We start from the raw sequence: 20,327 nt of genomic DNA, 5'->3' as shown, positions 1-20,327 counted from the left end.
CTACACAAAATATGAATAAAGCTATGATTTGTTATAGATACTTAAGTCATTTTGCAGGAAAATTTTCGCTAAGTTATTACATGTATCGTGGGAAAAATTTCATGCACTCGTAGAGCACTACATACACTTTCGATGTATGGAAGTTACATATAAATTAACATATACACACATGCATACCTATTGACATACATACAATACAGATACAAGCAAATACAACGTAGGCCTACCTACGTACATATATATATATATATATATATATATATATATATGTATATATATATGTGTGTGTGTGTGTGTGTGTGTGTGTGTATAGATACACCTATATACATACCATTCATATACATATATATATTTTTTATTCAATTTTCACCCCAAACAAGGCACAGTGCCACTTTGAAGCAGGGGGCTACTATCAGGGACATAATTTGCGGGGGCATTATGAAGGGAGATGAGTAGAAAGATGTTTAGTCACATTACACTTGAACTTCTGCATATCAGTACAGTTGGGAAAGCAGAATCCCGGAAGGGAGTTCGAAAGACCTGCAGTTCTGGGGAAGAAACTATCGGAGTAAAAGGTTTTCTTGCACCTACGGATCTCTACTGTAAAGGGATGAGACTTACTAGCTTGTCGGGTTTGTCGGGGGTAGTTACGTCGAGGAGGTACAAGTGTTTGCAGTTCGTCAGAGCATTCACCATTAAAGTATTTGTAGGACAGGCAGAGGGATGCAACATCTCGTCGATGGGACAGAGGCTGAAGCCTAGATGACATATATACAAATACATAGACGCACATAATAATATACGTTTCTATACACACCCAACCACATACACACATCTCTATATATATGAATATAAATATAAAAATAATTGTCGTCGACATACATATAGATCTAACTGTGATTAATCAATAGTTAGTATAAAAAAAATACGTATTTTCAACATTATGACCTACTACATAAGCTTGCGGGGAAATATTTACTGTAATGGACTACGAAATACGAATAGATATACAAAAGTATATACCGCTGTTATTATACCAATACTAATATAATTATCGATTAGGAATTTTTTAAATATCCAAGAGTCAAAATTAAAAACCTGTAGATCATAATCTGATTTACTTTTCGATAAACATGTATATGCACACATACATGCATGCACACATATACATACACATATATATGTAGATTATATACTCATAGATACAGATACACCCCTAGCCACACATATGCATAAACCCACAAAGATATATATACAATACACACATGAGACACATATACATACATTGATATATAGATATCCATGTACACATTAGTACACACTTACATATATACATAAATATACATACATACAGGTACACCCACGTACTAATACATATAAATATACAGCCATACATATACATACACATGACCATACATTCAACACGTACATATATGTATTATCTTAGTTAATAGTCAAAAACCTTACTTAATAAGGTGCCCTCTAACTTCTGTAGTATGGTAACCCCATTATATGAAACAGCGTATTATTATAGTTTACATAGTCATACATACATACATACATACATACATACATACATACATACATACATACACTCTGGCAATATATACGCTATTGCAACCCCTCTATATGAGACAGACTGTTTTAATTATTCAGATATACATAATGATTGATGATTGCAACGTCTTGTCAGACGAGTGCCACTCCCTCAGACACTTAAAGTCCATGAGTCCAAAAATTACTTCCATCGCCACAGGACCATTTTTATAGACAAATCCCTGAGGGAGTATCTATACACAGATGATATTACAGAGTCTTAGCTTTGTACGACAGCTAAGTATCTCTCTCGGTTCAAAATGTTGAGATCCAGCAAGAAGCAAGAGCAAGATAGCCAGCAACAAGTTAAACTGCAGGCCAGCTTAATGAGGGTGCTGGTCTCCTGCTTTATGTTTTTTTTTAAAGATTTGCTTTCCTAGAAAGGTTGCCTTCACCACAGCTTACAGGAGCCCTCTCCACCCCAACACACACATACATACACACAAACACACACGGTGCTAGTTAGCCGTTGACCCCGTGTGTGTCAGATATACATATATACATACACACATACATACATATATACACACATATGTACACTCACACATACATGATACATCTAAATAGATATAGATATGAACGCATTCTATACATTTTTTACCAACACCCTATACGCGTAAATATGAATTTAAGTTCACACAATTATATTACGCGCACGCACCCGCTTGCTATTTCTCGCAAGTTGTACGGGTTTTTTTTCTACATAAAAAAACATTATAGTGAATGCTCATTGAAGTCCATAGGTCTATCCTCAGATCAAGCAACTACTCCCTCGAGGTTTATACAGATATATAACGATATATAACAACACATTCAGAACATTTAGGCTATACAAACGGAATACAAATGTTTATATATTGTTGTACTTACCTTATGTATTCCATAACATCGTATATACATATATACATACCGATATATACACCACATACACATCTACTAACATACACATACATATGAATACAGATTATATATATATATATATATATATATATATATATATATATATACATGCATACACACATCCACATGCATACATTATTTTGAGTTTCGCCTAACTTTTTATTATCTCTTATATACCTATTATATAAGTATTTTTTTTTACACAGTGGTCACCACTTATCAAGGCCCGGAAGCCACTCAGTAATAAGGGTTATTGCAAGCACATTACGTTAGTGTAGAGATTTGATGAAGTGTTTACTTAAGGAGGCGGTTCATTAGGAATTTGTTAACGTTGGATTTGAAGACATCCAAGTTGTAGTCAGGTGGGAAGCAGGCAGACGGAACAGACTAGTAATATTATACTGCTTGACAAAATAGAATATTAAGAGACTTATGTGATCAATTGGGTAAGATCATAATTATGACATCACTTATCCTTTTTTGGGGAGGGATAGGATGGGGGATAGTTGCTCTTATAGTAGTTCTGATCTTCATAACTTAGAGTTCCTTAAGCGCATGTATTCTGAAATGTTTGCAGGATATAGCAGTTTCTTGTTTGATATTTAATAGTTTGTCCCTGCCCTTAAACCTAGTTACCTCAAGTTTTTCTGATAGGCATAACGGACATGGCGAGTTTAATGATTGCCAAGTACTGGCTCTTCTAATTATCTTCCATTCTATCTTAGATGTTTTATTTTCCCTAACTTGTTTCCAGTAGTATAACGATAACGAGGCGTCTTTTTCATACGTTTGATTATTCATCGAACGTGTAAGTCCATAAAATCTATTTTTTAATGTGACTTGGGTACTACCTATGTAGAATTTTTCATCCCTCGGGTTCTCCACTGGGAATATTTTAGCCTGGTATACCATTGATGGGGTCAGACATTCATTTTTATGGGGCATTCCTCAGGTTTTTGGCAGTTACATTTATTCACAACTGTGTTATCACTAATATTTATACTTTCTCTATTGTTACATGAAAAAGGCTTGTCCCCTTTTTCATGTAAGTAAAAATAAAGAGAATTAGTAAATGAAAATAAAATCAGAGAAAACGGGAATCGAACCCTGGAGATAAGTTTTAAAGAACAATAGGTTTTAAATGGAATGTCCAGTAAATTGTTGATTCTGATAAAATATTTAATAAATACAAATTTGGCTGGAAACTATGCAAATTGTTAAGTAGAATGAATAATAAAACATGGGTTATATGAATTAGATTAGTAGGTTAAATTCCTTTGTAAAACAACAAAAGGAAATTGGGAAACTTCCTGGTCATCAGAATATTTAAAAAACGTGCAAATCGCGCATGTTGATGACACGTGAATTATAGTCACGTTGGCCAGACATACATGTGATTTCTCAATATAGGAGAGAGTTCGAAGTTAGAGTTAGTTAGAGAGAGAGAGAGTCAGAGAGTCGGTGAGTCAGACGAGAGTCCGACCAGGGACGCAGAGAGGTTCAGACCGAACCTTGGCACCGTCTGGAAGCGAGAGGGTTTTAGAAGAAGAAAATGTAAAGAAGAAACTTTGAATTCCTGGATGAAATGCCATTAACCGGTCATATGGAAGAAATAAATGATCATCATGTTTTTCATAACTGCCGTCTTCTGTGTTCATCATTACAACGAGAAAAGGTATTGTCCATTTATGTATAAGAACCTTTGATAAAATCATCATCTAAAAAATGTGTGTTAGAAAGTATATGTGCCAAACTATTTATGTTATATAAACACTCCCGTTTCATACAGAACTGCCAAAAGCATAAATGCCAATCTCTCGGTCTATTTATCTAGATATACATTCGCCTGTCAAAGTGTATTTATATGCACTCTCTCTCTCTTTATATATACTTGTTAATGTCTCCATCCCATCTCTTACAATATGAACATCCCAACAATATGAACACTCACAATGAATATATATAATAACTAGCATCTCTTCCAACAACATGATTAAGACTCTAATCTCTCACTAAGACTCTTAGTCTTCTTATAACATGAACAACAAAAGAACGTTCATCATTCTAATAATAACACCACTACGTAATGTTATATATAGGAGTCTTATTATTATTATGATTATTCTTTTTGTTGTTCTTGTTGTTATTGTTCTTGTTAGGTCTTATTAAAAGTGAGAGTCTTAGAGAGTCTTAGTGAGAGATGTTGATGATGATATTGAGAGACTTAAAGAGAGAGATGTTGTTGAGAGTCTTATTAAGAGGGATGTTGTTGCGTTCTGTGTTCATGTTATGAAGAGATTCATATACATATAAAATGTTCATACTTAGAAGTGTTAGTGAGGAGGTAGTGTTGAGACAGTCTTAGTGTTCACATTGTATATATGAGATGTCGAGACATCGTGTATGTAAAGACATTTTAAAACACATGATATATAAGACATATAATCACTTTACCTTTTGGTAGAATTACAACACAAAGATGACGTTTATAAAAACACATGATGGGTTTATTTCTTCTTCGACCGGTCGTGGTTTTCTTAGCCAAGAATTCAAAGTTTTGCATTCTATGTTTCAAAGGTGACCGTCTCGCTTCCAGACGTTCGACTCCCATGTCCAGACTGTCGTCTGTCGTCCTCAGACTCTCTCTCAGACTCTCCCTCAGTTTCTCTCTGCTTAACTCTAAAGTTTCTAAATATATCGAGAACTTTCCATTTTCCATGACGTCATACACATGTTAAAACATGTGTCTTCTTTCACAAAAGGAATTTTAACTATATTCCCAGTGTTAGAGAATGGATAGATAGATAGATAGACAGATAGAGAGAGAGAGAGAGAGAGAGAGAGAGAGAGAGAGAGAGAGAGAGAGGGTGGAATCATAGTGTAGCCACGTTGACCGGAAGTAAAAGATCAGCTGATTTGATTGCGTGTGAGTCATGTGATCAGATTAGCTGAATCGTTGAGATTTGATTTTCCGTTGTTTCCTCCTCTTCACTGGGGGGGACGAACGCTGACGTGTGTAGAAGAAGAACCCACACAGGCCGATTTCACTTTCCACCTTCTGCAGGACATCTGGGAAAAGTGAAATAAACTATAGAACTAATTCCTGTTCTTGGAGTGATTGAATCTTCATCCAAAAACAGGTATCAAGTCTCCCTCCAGGACGAGAAATTCCAGATGGTCCAACATCGAAGAAGTAGAGGTAGGTTCTGAAAATACATGTCACTCACACACGATTCCCTTTATGATGCAACATAAATATATAATATAACACGTCATCTCTTCTAATCCATTATTAGAGATGACGCAACAAACACTCAACCCTTTATTATAGAGCAACAACGTAACACCAGTAACCTATATTTCCAATATGTTAAAAACATGTTTATTAAATTATCTTGTAGTTGCATTCTTTCAATTGAATTTGATAACAGAATTGACAATGCGCATTCTTTTCTTAAAACTATGTTATCTCTAAGCTAAACAATGGTTTGTTTTACATTCCATTTTCTAATTCTCTCTCGTAATCTATTTCTAAACCTAATTTACGAGGTTCGAATTTCGTCTATTCTATTTCATTTTTACATCTAACTAAATCTCTCTATTTTTATATTTACATTAAAAGGGGACAGCCCTTACCATGTAACAGTAACACTATTATTTATCCTTAAAATGCTTCTATTATGCTTTTTTTATGATTCTTTCCAAGTTATCTTCACAGCTATAACTTACTTTTGATGTATTTTTATCAAAGATTTTATGTAACATATTATTTGGTGAGAAATTCTTGATAATAAGTTGTAAAAATTTGGTACCAAGTTTTGCTTCCAGCATAATATTGAAGGGGGTATAAACCAGATAACTTTCCTATTACGGTTTCTAGACCTATTTGTGCTAGTATTAGTGACTTTATATTTTATATCTATGTCCTTATACCCACTATTTTTAGTGCTGTATTATAAATAGTTTTGCAGCCATTAAAAGTTACTTCATCAGATGAATTGTTACTTATTCTACTTTCAATAGATAACGGTATATGTTTAATAATGGATGGTGGATGGTTAGACTGTGGGTGTATATAAATAGGGTTAGTGTTTCCCTTCATAAAGGGTTTAATTCAAGATCCAAAGTAACGTTGAGGAAGTTAACCTTCTTTAAGTTTGCATTAATTTCGCCTTTTAGACCAAAATTATTTATCTCTCTATAGATTACTCTTCTAACCTGATCATATTTAACACTTGTAGCGTTCCACACTATTATTGGCTCATCATCACGATATAAGCCTATGTCATTCCCATCAATAGTGTTATTTTTTGTTAAATTGTAAAGTCCCATGAGATCTGTTGCTACTGCAGAGTCCAACGATCCCATTGATACCCCAAAAAGTCATTTTGTCCATTTTTAGCCCACTGTTCTCCATTATAGTCAAGAAGAGTTGTATGGCATTTCATAATAATTTCAAAATCATCATCGGAGGGATTGGTATGGACCTTAGCAAATGCAATCGCCTTTTCTAAAAAGATTCTTTGTGATTGATAGGTAATAATCTATTATGTCAAATTGCACAAAAGCACATTTTTCTTGTTTGCAATGCCAATATATATAATGACGTTTATATATATATATATATATATATATATATATATATATATATGTATATATATATATATATATATATAAAGTCATTATTTTTGCACCACGCTAATATATATATATATATATATATATATATATATATATATATATATATATATATATATATATATATATCAATGGCTTTACTTCGTGAACGAAGATTCTTTGAAGGTGGTTGTCCACGTCAACTGCAGGCACGTTTGTGGCTGATGAGCCCAATGCGAGACAAGCAGGCTCGGCCACAGCGGCTGCATTCAAAAGTTCCATCAGGTGAGGTTGCTGAGACTTCCCGAATCTTCCTCTTGTAGCACCTTTCGCGCAGGATCTCTATGCGAGAGAATTCAAAGGAGGTGACGGCCTGGTGGACTGTGCGTCGCCAGGTGATACGGTCTGCAGCAAGAGTAGACCACTGGCGTTGGTCAATGTGGCAGGTTTCAAGTGACTTCTTCAAAGAGTCCTTGTAACGTTTCTTCGGAGCTCCTCTATCACGGGAGCCGGTGGATAGTTTGCCGTAAAGAGTTATCTTGGGCTGTCGGTGATCCTCCATTCTGGAGACATGCCCCGCCAAGCGCAGTTGTGATTTTAGCAGCATAGCCTCGATGCTGGTGGTCCTCGCCCGCTGGATGACCTCAACATTGGTGACGTAGTCATACCAGAGTACATTGAGGATGGTGCGGAGACAGCGCTGATGGAAACGCTCGAGGAGTCGCATGTGATGGCAGTAGGTTACCCATGTCTCAGAGCCGTAAAGAAGGGTTGGCAGTACTACGGCTCTGTAGACACAGATTTTTTTGTCCTTCCTCAGGTGTTTATTCCGCCAGACTCTGTTGTATAGTCTGCCAAAAGCACTGTTCGCCTTGGCTAGTCGGTTATCGATTTCCTTGTCGAGCTTTGCATCTGAGGTGATAGTGCATCCCAGGTAGGTGAACTGGTGTACTGTCTTTAGCTCGGTTTCACCTATGGTGATGTGGGGAGGGTTATACTCTTCCCGAGGAGCGGGCTGGTGGAGGACCTCCGTCTTTTTCATGCTGACCTCGAGTCCAAAGAGTTGGTCAGCCTTTGCGAAGCAGGATGTGAGATGCTGCACGGCTCTTTCGGTATGGGCAAGAAGGGCTGCATCATCGGCAAAGAGAAGATCTCGAATCATATGCTCGAAAGTCTTTGTGTGGGCTTGCAGCCTTCTAAAGTTGAATAAGCTGCCGCCAAGGCGATATCGGATATAGATCGCATTGTCGTTGTCGTCAAGGTCTTCGGTTGCATGTTTAAGCATCATGCTAAAGAAGATGCTGAACAGAGTCGGTGCTAAGACGCATCCCTGTTTCACGCCGTTGTTGATGAGGAAGGGTTCTGATAGGTTGTTGTTCACTCTGATTTGGCCGCTCTGATTCTCATGCAGCTGAATAATCATGTGGAGGATTTTTGGGGAGCAGCCGAGGCGCTCCATAATCAGCCAAAGCCCTTCTCTGCTCACTGTATTGAATGCCTTGGTCAAGTCCACAAACGTAATGTAAAGTCCCCTGTTCTGCTCTCGACATTTCTCTTGGAGTTGCCTGAGGACGAAAACCATGTCTGTTGTGCCCCTGTTTTCTCTGAAGCCACACTGGGTTTCTGGGAGATGGTCTTCCACGATAACAGGTATCAGTCTGCGCAAGAGCACACGGGCAAGGATTTTACCTGCGATAGAGAGCAGGGTGATTCCCCGGTAGTTTGAGCAGGCCGATCTTTCCCCCTTGTTTTTGTATAAGGCAATGATGACTGAGTCGCGGAGGTCCCGTGGGAGTTTTCCTTGCTCCCAACAACAGGCAAGGAGTTCATGGAGCTTGATGTGCAGTTCGGAACCTCCATATTTCCAGATCTCTGGAGGGATCCCATCAATTCCTGGGCCCTTGCCGCACCTCAAATGTCTAATGGCCTCAGTGAGTTCCTCCATGGAAGGAGGCTCATCCAATCCCATTTTAGTTGGCAACTGAGGAATACGGAGTATTGCTGAGTCATGAATGGTACGGTCGATTCCGAACAGAGTCTGAAAATACTCTGACCAACGACTCAGGATGGATGTTACGCCCGTGAGGAGTACCTGACCGTCTGCACTGTGCAGAGGACTCTGGACACGGTGTGTGGGGCCATACACTGATTTGAGTAGTCACCAGTGTCTGCGCACTGTTGAGTTTTTATTGTGAGGTTGGACCACCACTCGTTTTGTATACCTCTGAGCTTTTGCTGGAGGATGCTGCAGCTATGACGGAAGGCTGCTCTCCTCAATAGGCAGGATGGTCGAGCCAGGTGGGCCCGATGGGCCGCTCCCTTTTCCGCTAATAGGTTATTTATTTCAATGTTGTTCTCATCAAACCAGTCCCGGTTCTTTTTGGTAGAGAATCCCAGGACCTCTTCAGATGTCTGCAGGATGTCTGTTTTCAGTTTATCCCAGAGTAGTTCAGGTGAGGGGTCTATTTGGCTACTGTCGCTTTCAAAATTATTTTGCAAGCTTGCTTGGAAAACGGCTTTTATCTCGTCTGATTGTAGCCTGCAATGGTTGTACTTTTTTCTGGGTGGTCCTCCCTTCCTTGTTATGGGTTTAGGGCGTATTCGGATTCTGCAACGCACTAGGCGGTGATCAGTATGGCATTCTGCGCTGGGCATCACTCGGGTATGTAAGACGTCTCTGAGATCTCTTTGGTGAACTAGAATATAGTCTATGAGGTGCCAATGCCTGGACCGAGGATGCATCCAGGTTGTCTTTAACTTGTCTTTTTGCTGGAAGATGGTGTTGGTAATGTCAAGTTGCAGCTCCATGCAAATCTCCAGCAGTAAGTGCCCATTGTCGTTGCAGTTTCCGACGCCATGCCTGCCAAGCACAACCCTCCAGGCATCTGCGTCTTGGCCCACTCTGGCGTTGAAGTCGCCAAGGATAATCATCTTGTCCGCTGGAGGAGTGCGTCGCAGGACATGGCGGAGCTCTGAGTAGAATCTGTCCTTTTCTCCAGATTTAGCTTGAAGAGTTGGGGCATACACACTGAGAATCGTGGAATATTCCTTGTTCTTTAGTGGGAAGCGCAAGGACATAATGCGGTCAGAATGACCAGTTGGCAGGCTTTCTAGTGTGGAAGCGATGGATGTTTTGATAATGAAGCCAACGACTGGGTGATTCCCCTCTGTTGCAGGCCTCCCTGACCAGAAGAGTGTGTATCCAGCGCCGTGTTCCTGAAGGCAGCCTTCCCCTGAAAAGCGAACCTCGCGAAGGGCAGCGATATCTATATCCAGTCTGGACAGTTCAAGTGCAATCAGGGCAGAGCGACGCTCTGGCCTGTTGCTGTCGTCTTTGTCATGCATGGTTCTGATATTCCAACATGCAAGTTTCAGTACTTTTGCACCCTTACAGGTGGGTGCATACCTTCCATTTCTTGTTGAATTTCGACCGCATTAGGAGATGCCCGTTGACCGCGGCTAGCCAACTGGGGTTGACGGAAATGAGCTTTTTGTTTAGGCCAGCTTTTCTAGGCCCCTCTCCTTGTGGAGCAAGCAGTGCTGTCCCTAGATAAGGCTGCTTGGTCATTCAGGGTACTGCTGAGTGATGCTGTCATCTCCAGGTTCAACATCAAGCGACCAATATCCTGAATCGCCTGTATGCAGGAATCGGGACTGCGGCTTCCAGTGATCATCTTCCACCTGCCGTTTTCGCCCCTTCCCATCGCTACAGGACTTGGTAGAGTTGTTAGCAAGTGAACTTGGACATGTCCTTCAAGTCTGTGCAGTGGAATTTTATGGTGAGATGCAGCTTGCACAGTACTGGTTCCACCCATTACACCCGTGGTTCATCTGTCATGGCCCAGCAAAGTGGGACGGTGATAGTGAGGTCCTTGGGTCGTAGGTTTTATATCAGACTGTCCTTGTCCTAGCCTCTGGCTCAAGAACCTTCCCCCGGAGGCACGAGGAACATATTGGCCGTGTGATCTCTCTTGGAACCCATCCGTCCTGACCGGTGACTTCGTATTAAGTTCATTCGCTCAGTGGTGCCAAGTTAGACACCACCCTCTCACATGGTTTTGCCCGCCAGCTGGAGCGGTTTACCGGTATATGGCGCTTGGAGCCAACATGTGAGAGATTTAGGGATGAGTCGGGACCAGTGATGTGCGTCCACCCTATTTGATAGGGAGCAGCATGCCGGACATCAAAAGTACTACCCCCTTCAGAACCCATAACATATATATATATATATATATATATATATATATATATATATATATATATATATATATATATATATATATATATATATATATATATATAAACGTACAGTAGAACTCCAGGATACGGCATTAAAAATTAATAACAAAATACAGTATAAAATACAAATGCATATAATAACTTAATAAATGACACCGTAAGATAATCCACATACCATAACGAGGGTCCGCAAAAGCATCGTATTTCACATCGTAATTCGAAAACAAAACTTATTCTAGGGCCACCGTATCCCAGGGTTCTACTGTATATATATATATATATATATATATATATATATATATATATATATATATATATATATATAGTAATTTATAAAATATATATGGCGATTAAGCTACACTGAATATTCGGCGTTTCATCCACTCTAGGATTCCTCAGGCTAAGCCTGAGGAATCCTAGAGTGGATGAAACGCCGAATATTCAGTGTAACTTAATCGCCATATATATTTTATAAATTACTAACTAGCTCTACCTACGCATTGAGCACTTTTGAAGTAAATACTTAAAGTTTACGCATAAATCTATACTTTCGTATATTAATTTTATGTGAGTAAATGAAGTAGTTATATATATATATATATATATATATATATATATATATATATATATATATATATTATATGGAAAAATGCGCGCATGAAAAGTAATATTCTTAAGATTTTATTAAACCTGGAAAAGTAAAGGACAAGAAATTCAACCTGGAAAAGTAAAGAACAAGATATTCTAGTAAAGTAAAAAATAAGAATTTTTTAGACTTAAAATATTGCAGCTAAAAATAAAATTTGAATATTGATAAATATTTTATTTATTATTTGCATATGTTGTTGTTTATTGTTGAGTTAGAAAGGGTGGCAGTTGCTGGATTGAACTTATTTCCCCCCTATTATTTGCATATATTTATGTAGTGAAAATTGTTTGCATAAAATTAATTCATTAGTTAGTTAGTTAGTAGACGGAATTAATAATTTTATAATTTACATAAAAATTAATAATTTTATTATATCATAAGTAGGATCATTTAATTTTTTTCTAACTCATTATTTGAGTTCATTCAAAGAATATGTATATCATAGAATTCACTAATATTTTTAATCGATAAATTCACCATTTTTTGCTATAAAATCATAAGGAGAGTTAAAAAAAATTAGCTATTAAAAAAAAGTTCGTTTTTTAATTATAAAAAAAACGATACACGGGATTGAACCTAAAATCTTTCCACCAACTCCCGGTACTCTAACCGTTACGCGAACATGTCATATTGGCAAAATCGCAGTAAAAAATATTTATATACAAAAATAGTTATGCAAAATAAAAAAAAAGCGTTAGTCACTTATGTACTTACTCTCCTGTTTGTGAACCCACATATTTTGTTGTAACTTTTTTTCTACTGAACCAATTTTCGAAATTTTTTTTTTCAAAATGTAGCTAATGAGGTGTTCTATCCAACTTTATAACTTGTTTGAAATTTGGTTGCGAACGGAATTAGTGGTGGGGGTTTGAATAAGTCTCGATTCATTCAATTTCGGACTTAAGCATATATTCAACCACTACCGTGGTTGAATGATATATATATATATATTTTATATAGATAATCTGAAAGTGTTATATTCTTTTTAATCAATAACCTAATATGCCCTGCACTATTGACCAAACTTTAAGTCCTGTTCAATCACGGCCATGTTAAATCCACGTGTCGGTTTTACAAATATTTTAATAAGATTTGCTCTGACGAACTCATCGCACTTGTGCTCTTTTGACGAACTGCTGCACTTTGGAATTCTCTGACGGTTTCCTGCCTCCCTGACTGCAATAACGCATAATGTGAATGGACATCTTGTTGCTCAACTCCCTACATAGTGTCCCTGTAGATATGGTCTCAAAAGTTGCATTTTGCATTTTTTGGAGTGAACAAAATCCTGACAGATATTACCACTTTACATTGGTAATTTACATTTACAAGTAATGTCCTCACAACCGCATATGGACGTTTTAAAAGTAAACTAAAAAGTTGAAGAGCTACGAAGACAGAAGTAATACAATTAAAACATGTGCCCTTTTTTGACCCAGCACCTCCATTCTCAATGTGCCAGCGATGATTCCTTGGCCGCAAAAGTCAGCGTGTGCAGAAATCGTCCACTTCTTCACGGCTGCGATTACGGCGTTGTTGTCGAGGAAATGCCGCCCACATCTGCGTCTTTAAAAACAAGTGGAAGTCTGATGGTGCCAGATGTGGATTATACAATGGGTGAGACAGCATCGAACTTTGTTACACATTCTGTGGTCTTCAAACTGGGGTATATTGTTAGAAAAGAAGAAGAAGAAAAAAAAAGAAACGTACCGGGCGTATCTGCTTCGCCCTTTGAGAGAGAAGAAGGAAAGGATGGCCAGTGCATTTGTATATGCGAAGGGCATCTTGGGAAGGCAGAGCATGATGGGAGAAGCTATTTTTTCCTGTCTCTTCCTTTTTTTCTAGATAGGAGGATATAAAAGCTGGGAAAAATTCCCTGGGGGAGCAGAGAGAAAAGAGTCGTGACATAACTGTCTTCTCTGATCTTTCTTATTTATATTTATGTCTCGGCAGCAGTGTGAAAAGCATGTCTTATTTTTCTTTTATTAATATTATTGGAATTATTCCCCTTTTCCCTTGTACATATTTGTTAATTTTCCATGGATTTCGGCCTTTGGATTATTTTGGACCATCTTCCAATTACGGGCTTTCCTTGGATTTTACTTGTGCAAATGGAAATTCAATTAACTTTCTTGAAGTTATATTTTTGGATTTTACTTGTGCAAATGGAAATTCAATTAATTTTCTTGGAGTTATATTTTTGGATTTTACCGTCATTGGATTATTTACCTTCCACCAGACTATCGATTCGCGTGTAATCACCTTTTTCTTCACCATATTCCCTCTGCTTCATTTTTTTGTTATCAAGTAAGATCTTTGACTTACTTGTTGTTTCATCAAATACTTTTGTATGCAAAATCCGATCCCGCATTTTGCTAATTCCTACCCTCTGATGAGAAGGAAAGTATTTCTTCGAAACTCCACGGATTAAGGACTATCCACTTTTTAGATGAAATATGTTTTTAACTCTTTTTTTCAAAGTGTTTTTAGCATGTTTTATAAACTGTTTGCTCATATATATATATATATATATATATATATATATATATATATATATATATATATATATATAAATTTATATATGTAAAATATTTTAAACCTTTATATATCTAATTTTAAATAAATAAGAATGTAAATATACTAAATACTAATCATAGTGGGGGGGGATAAGTAGTTAAATGGATTAATCTGTAATCTTATAAATACAAGACTGATAAATTAAAAAATATATCCATTTTAAATGTGGAAATTGATGAATCGCACAGGTAAGAAATTCATTTTTATAGTATGAAAAGGTTAGTAACTGCAATTAAGAATAGGAAATTGGATCAAATGTTTGTAACACGTCTTCTTCCTAAGATTGATCAACACTGTTGGGGAGCCATGATGTAATATACTGTTTTGTTTTTAAATCCCCGAAACAGTGTTTCATGGTAAACAACTGATGATCCCTTGAAAAATAAATTATTGGTACTATAGTAAATTCGAGAGTGAGTTGATATAGTGATTGCAGATGATTAAATAAATTACTGACTAGATGGTTTTCTAACGAATGATAAAAAATATTTTTTTGTATAGTTTTAAAGGTTAAAAACTTCAAAGACTATATATATATATATATATATATATATATATATATATATATATATATGCAATTTGATTAATTCGGCCGGAATAAAAAAAATAGGAGCCATTACTTTTGGAACGACCCTCGTATTATATATATATATATATATATATATATATATATATATATATATATATATATATATATATATATATATGATTACCTGCATACGGAGTCTTTATATTAATGTCTTTCTACGTTTTCATTTATGTATTTAGTCATATTTTTATGACTCGCCTCTGTGCACACCTCTTCTTGCGCCAATCTCTTGATGTGCATATTGGATATTTAATGAAATATTTGTATGGCAATATTGAATAACCAATATTGAATAATCGATAATAGAAGTAAGTACGCTGATGAAATATGCACAAATCGAAATATTTAATAAAATATCTATAATATGAAACGTCTGGTACATCGCATTATTAAAAATATGAATCGTTTATTACTCTGTTTCTGTCTCTGTCTGTCTTTTTATCTGTCTCTCTCTCTTTGTATATATACCGTATATTTTGGCGTATAAGACGAACATTAAATATCATCTTTAAAAACGAATATTTCATAAGATACCAGGTGTTGCAATCTGTAGCCTAGGCTAAGCAGTCATATATAGATAAATAGATAGACAAATAGATAGATTGGATGCAATATATAGTAATGGTTTAAAAAGTATAAAAAAAGGACTCATGCGCCACCACCGAGAATCGAACCCAAAATGTTCAGCTCACGATTTATTTTGCCTCTTCCGTCAATGACTGGGCTATGAAAACATGTTTAGTGCAAGGCTAAAAATTAAAACATGAACCAATAGCAACTATGTTATGCATTCGTAATGCCGGCGTTCTACCTTCACCTAACAAATTTCATTTTTTTAATTTTCACATTTTGCCCCGATTTTTCCGGGCTAAAACCCAAATATAAAGTTTTGCATGGATTTAAATACCTTATATATGAAGTTTCATGTCTGTAGACCAAAAACTCGTAAAGTAGTTTGTTAGGCAAAATTTGTGCAACAAAAATATATACATATACATTAAATATATATGGAAACAATTTCGCGTTTGCTATAAACTTTTACGCAAATATTATGCAAGTATAAATCATGTAGCATATCTGCATGAATATGATTACACGTAATAGTTAACTAAAGATGATTATCCCATTATAAAATCGAAGCAGCTACTTAAAATTATAATTAAAACTAATTAAAATTATTAATAGACTAATTAAAATTATTATTATAGAGAAGTAATTAAAATTAATGTTTAAAACAATATGCAAATTAGCTAGATCTTTTGCTAGCGAATGCATTTCCACATCCCATATATAAGAACATTGTATTTTCTTTTTAAAGAAATAGAAAAGAGGGTTTTGAATAAGAATATCAATACACACAAAAGAAAAACGAATTTATAGGAGTATATATATATATATATATATATATATATATATATATATATATACATACATATATATATATATATATATATATATATATATATATATATATATATCTCCGAAACAGTGTTTCATGGTAAACAACTGATGATCCCTTGAAAAATTAAAAATAAATATATCTATATATATAAACCCCCGAAACAGTGTTTCATGGTAAACAACTGATGATCCCTTGAAAAATTAAAAAGAAAATCGGTATTATAGTAAATTAGAGATAGTTGATGCAGTGATTGCAGGTGATTAAATGACTTACTGACTAGATGTTTTTTAACGAATGATAAAAAGTAATTTTTGTCCTCAATAAATACCATTAATAAATAATAATTAATCAATAAATACAATTAATAAATAATAATTAATCAATAAATACCATTAATAAATAATAATTAATTAATAAATACAATTAATAAATAATAATTAATCAATAAATACAATTAATAAATAATAATTAATCAATAAATACAATTAATAAATAATAATTAATCAATAAATACAATTAATAAATAATAATTAATCAATAAATACAATTAATAAATAATAATTAATTAATAAATACAATTAATAAATAATAATTAATCAATAAATACAATTAATAAATAATAATTAATCAATAAATACAATTAATAAATAATAATTAATCAATAAATACAATTAATAAATAATAATTAATCAATAAATACCATTAATAAATAATAATTAATTAATAAATACAATTAATAAATAATAATTAATCAATAAATACAATTAATAAATAATAATTAATCAATAAATACAATTAATAAATAACAATCAATCAATAAATACAATTAATAAATAATAATTAATCAATAAATACCATTAATAAATAATAATTAATCAATAAATACAATTAATAAATAATAATTAATCAATAAATACAATTAATAAATAATAATTAATCAATAAATACAATTAATAAATAACAATCAATCAATAAATACAATTAATAAATAATAATTAATCAATAAATACAATTAATAAATAATAATTAATCAATAAATACAATTAATAAATAATAATTAATCAATAAATACAATTAATAAATAATAATTAATCAATAAATACAATTAATAAATAATAATTAATCAATAAATACAATTAATAAATAATAATTAATCAATAAATACAATTAATAAATAATAATTAATCAATAAATACAATTAATAAATAATAATTAATCAATAAATACAATTAATAAATAATAATTATTCAATAAATACAATTAATAAATAATAATTAATCAATAAATACAATTAATAAATAATAATTAATCAATAAATACAATTAATAAATAACAATCAATCAATAAATACAATTAATAAATAATAATTAATCAATAAATACAATTAATAAATAATAATTAATCAATAAATACAATTAATAAATAATAATTAATCAATAAATACCATTAATAAATAATAATTAATTAATAAATACAATTAATAAATAATAATTAATCAATAAATACAATTAATAAATAATAATTAATCAATAAATACAATTAATAAATAACAATCAATCAATAAATACAATTAATAAATAATAATTAATCAATAAATACAATTAATAAATAATAATTAATCAATAAATACAATTAATAAATAATAATTAATCAATAAATACAATTAATAAATAACAATCAATCAATAAATACAATTAATAAATAATAATTAATCAATAAATACAATTAATAAATAATAATTAATCAATAAATACAATTAATAAATAATAATTAATCAATAAATACAATTAATAAATAATAATTAATCAATAAATACAATTAATAAATAATAATTAATCAATAAATACAATTAATAAATAATAATTAATCAATAAATACAATTAATAAATAATAATTAATCAATAAATACAATTAATAAATAACAATCAATCAATAAATACAATTAATAAATAATAATTAATCAATAAATACAATTAATAAATAATAATTAATCAATAAATACAATTAATAAATAATAATTAATCAATAAATACCATTAATAAATAATAATTAATTAATAAATACAATTAATAAATAATAATTAATCAATAAATACAATTAATAAATAATAATTAATCAATAAATACAATTAATAAATAACAATCAATCAATAAATACAATTAATAAATAATAATTAATCAATAAATACAATTAATAAATAATAATTAATCAATAAATACAATTAATAAATAATTAATCAATAAATACAATTAATAAATAATAATTAATCAATAAATACAATTAATAAATAACAATCAATCAATAAATACAATTAATAAATAATAATTAATCAATAAATACAATTAATAAATAATAATTAATCAATAAATACAATTAATAAATAATAATTAATCAATAAATACAATTAATAAATAATAATTAATCAATAAATACAATTAATAAATAACAATCAATCAATAAATACAATTAATAAATAATAATTGATCAATAAATACAATTAATAAATAATAATTAATCAATAAATACAATTAATAAATAATAATTAATCAATAAATACAATTAATAAATAATAATTGTCCTCAATAAATACAATTAATAAATAATAATCAATCAATAAATACAATTAATAAATAATAATTAATCAATAAATACAATAATAAATAATAATTAATCAATAAATACAATTAATAAATAATAATTAATCAATAAATACAATTAATAAATAATAATTAATCAATAAATACAATTAATAAATAATAATCAATCAATAAATACAATTAATAAATAATAATTAATCAATAAATACAATTAATAAATAATAATTAATCAATAAATACAATTAATAAATAATAATTAATCAATAAATACAATTAATAAATAATAATTAATCAATAAATACAATTAATAAATAATAATTAATCAATAAATACAATTAATAAATAATAATTAATCAATAAATACAATTAATAAATAATAATTAATCAATAAATACAATTAATAAATAACAATCAATCAATAAATACAATTAATAAATAATAATTAATCAATAAATACAATTAATAAATAATAATTAATCAATAAATACTATTAATAAATAACAATCAATCAATAAATACAATTAATAAATAATAATTAATCAATAAATACAATTAATAAATAATAATTAATCAATAAATACAATTAATAAATAATAATTAATCAATAAATACAATTAATAAATAATAATTAATCAATAAATACAATTAATAAATAATAATTAATCAATAAATACAATTAATAAATAATAATTAATCAATAAATACCATTAATAAATAATAATCAATCAATAAATACAATTAATAAATAATAATCAATCAATAAATACAATTAATAAATAATAATCAATCAATAAATACAATTAATAAATAATAATTAATCAATAAATACAATTAATAAATAATAATTAATCAATAAATACAATTAATAAATAATAATTAATCAATAAATACAATTAATAAATAACAATCAATCAATAAATACAATTAATAAATAATAATTAATCAATAAATACAATTAATAAATAATAATTAATCAATAAATACAATTAATAAATAATAATTAATCAATAAATACAATTAATAAATAATAATTAATCAATAAATACAATTAATAAATAATAATTAATCAATAAATACAATTAATAAATAATAATTAATCAATAAATACAATTAATAAATAATAATTAATCAATAAATACAATTAATAAATAACAATCAATC

At 31.3% G+C, this 20,327-nt stretch overlaps 1 protein-coding gene across 1 annotated transcript; it reads right to left on the bottom strand.

Annotated features, from left to right (window-relative positions):
* Positions 1-9,186: 9,186 nt before the first annotated feature.
* On the bottom strand, positions 9,187-10,458 carry LOC145280372 (protein CFDP2-like). Its single transcript, XM_080132143.1, has one exon. The coding sequence runs from the start codon at positions 10,456-10,458 to the stop codon at positions 9,187-9,189; it is 1,272 nt and encodes a 423-aa protein (XP_079988269.1).
* Between the last annotated feature and the right edge of the window lie 9,869 nt (positions 10,459-20,327).

This window comes from Euprymna scolopes, chromosome 7 (assembly GCF_053919585.1).
Source record: "Euprymna scolopes isolate OS-2025 chromosome 7, ASM5391958v1, whole genome shotgun sequence".
NCBI classification, from domain to species: Eukaryota; Metazoa; Mollusca; class Cephalopoda; order Sepiida; family Sepiolidae; genus Euprymna; species Euprymna scolopes.
This window is presented reverse-complemented; position numbering and strand designations above follow the sequence as displayed.

Bases quoted from the DNA above. Each gene is read 5' to 3' on its own strand.
- LOC145280372 (XM_080132143.1), bottom strand. From the start codon at position 10,458: ATGCATGACAAAGACGACAGCAACAGGCCAGAGCGTCGCTCTGCCCTG.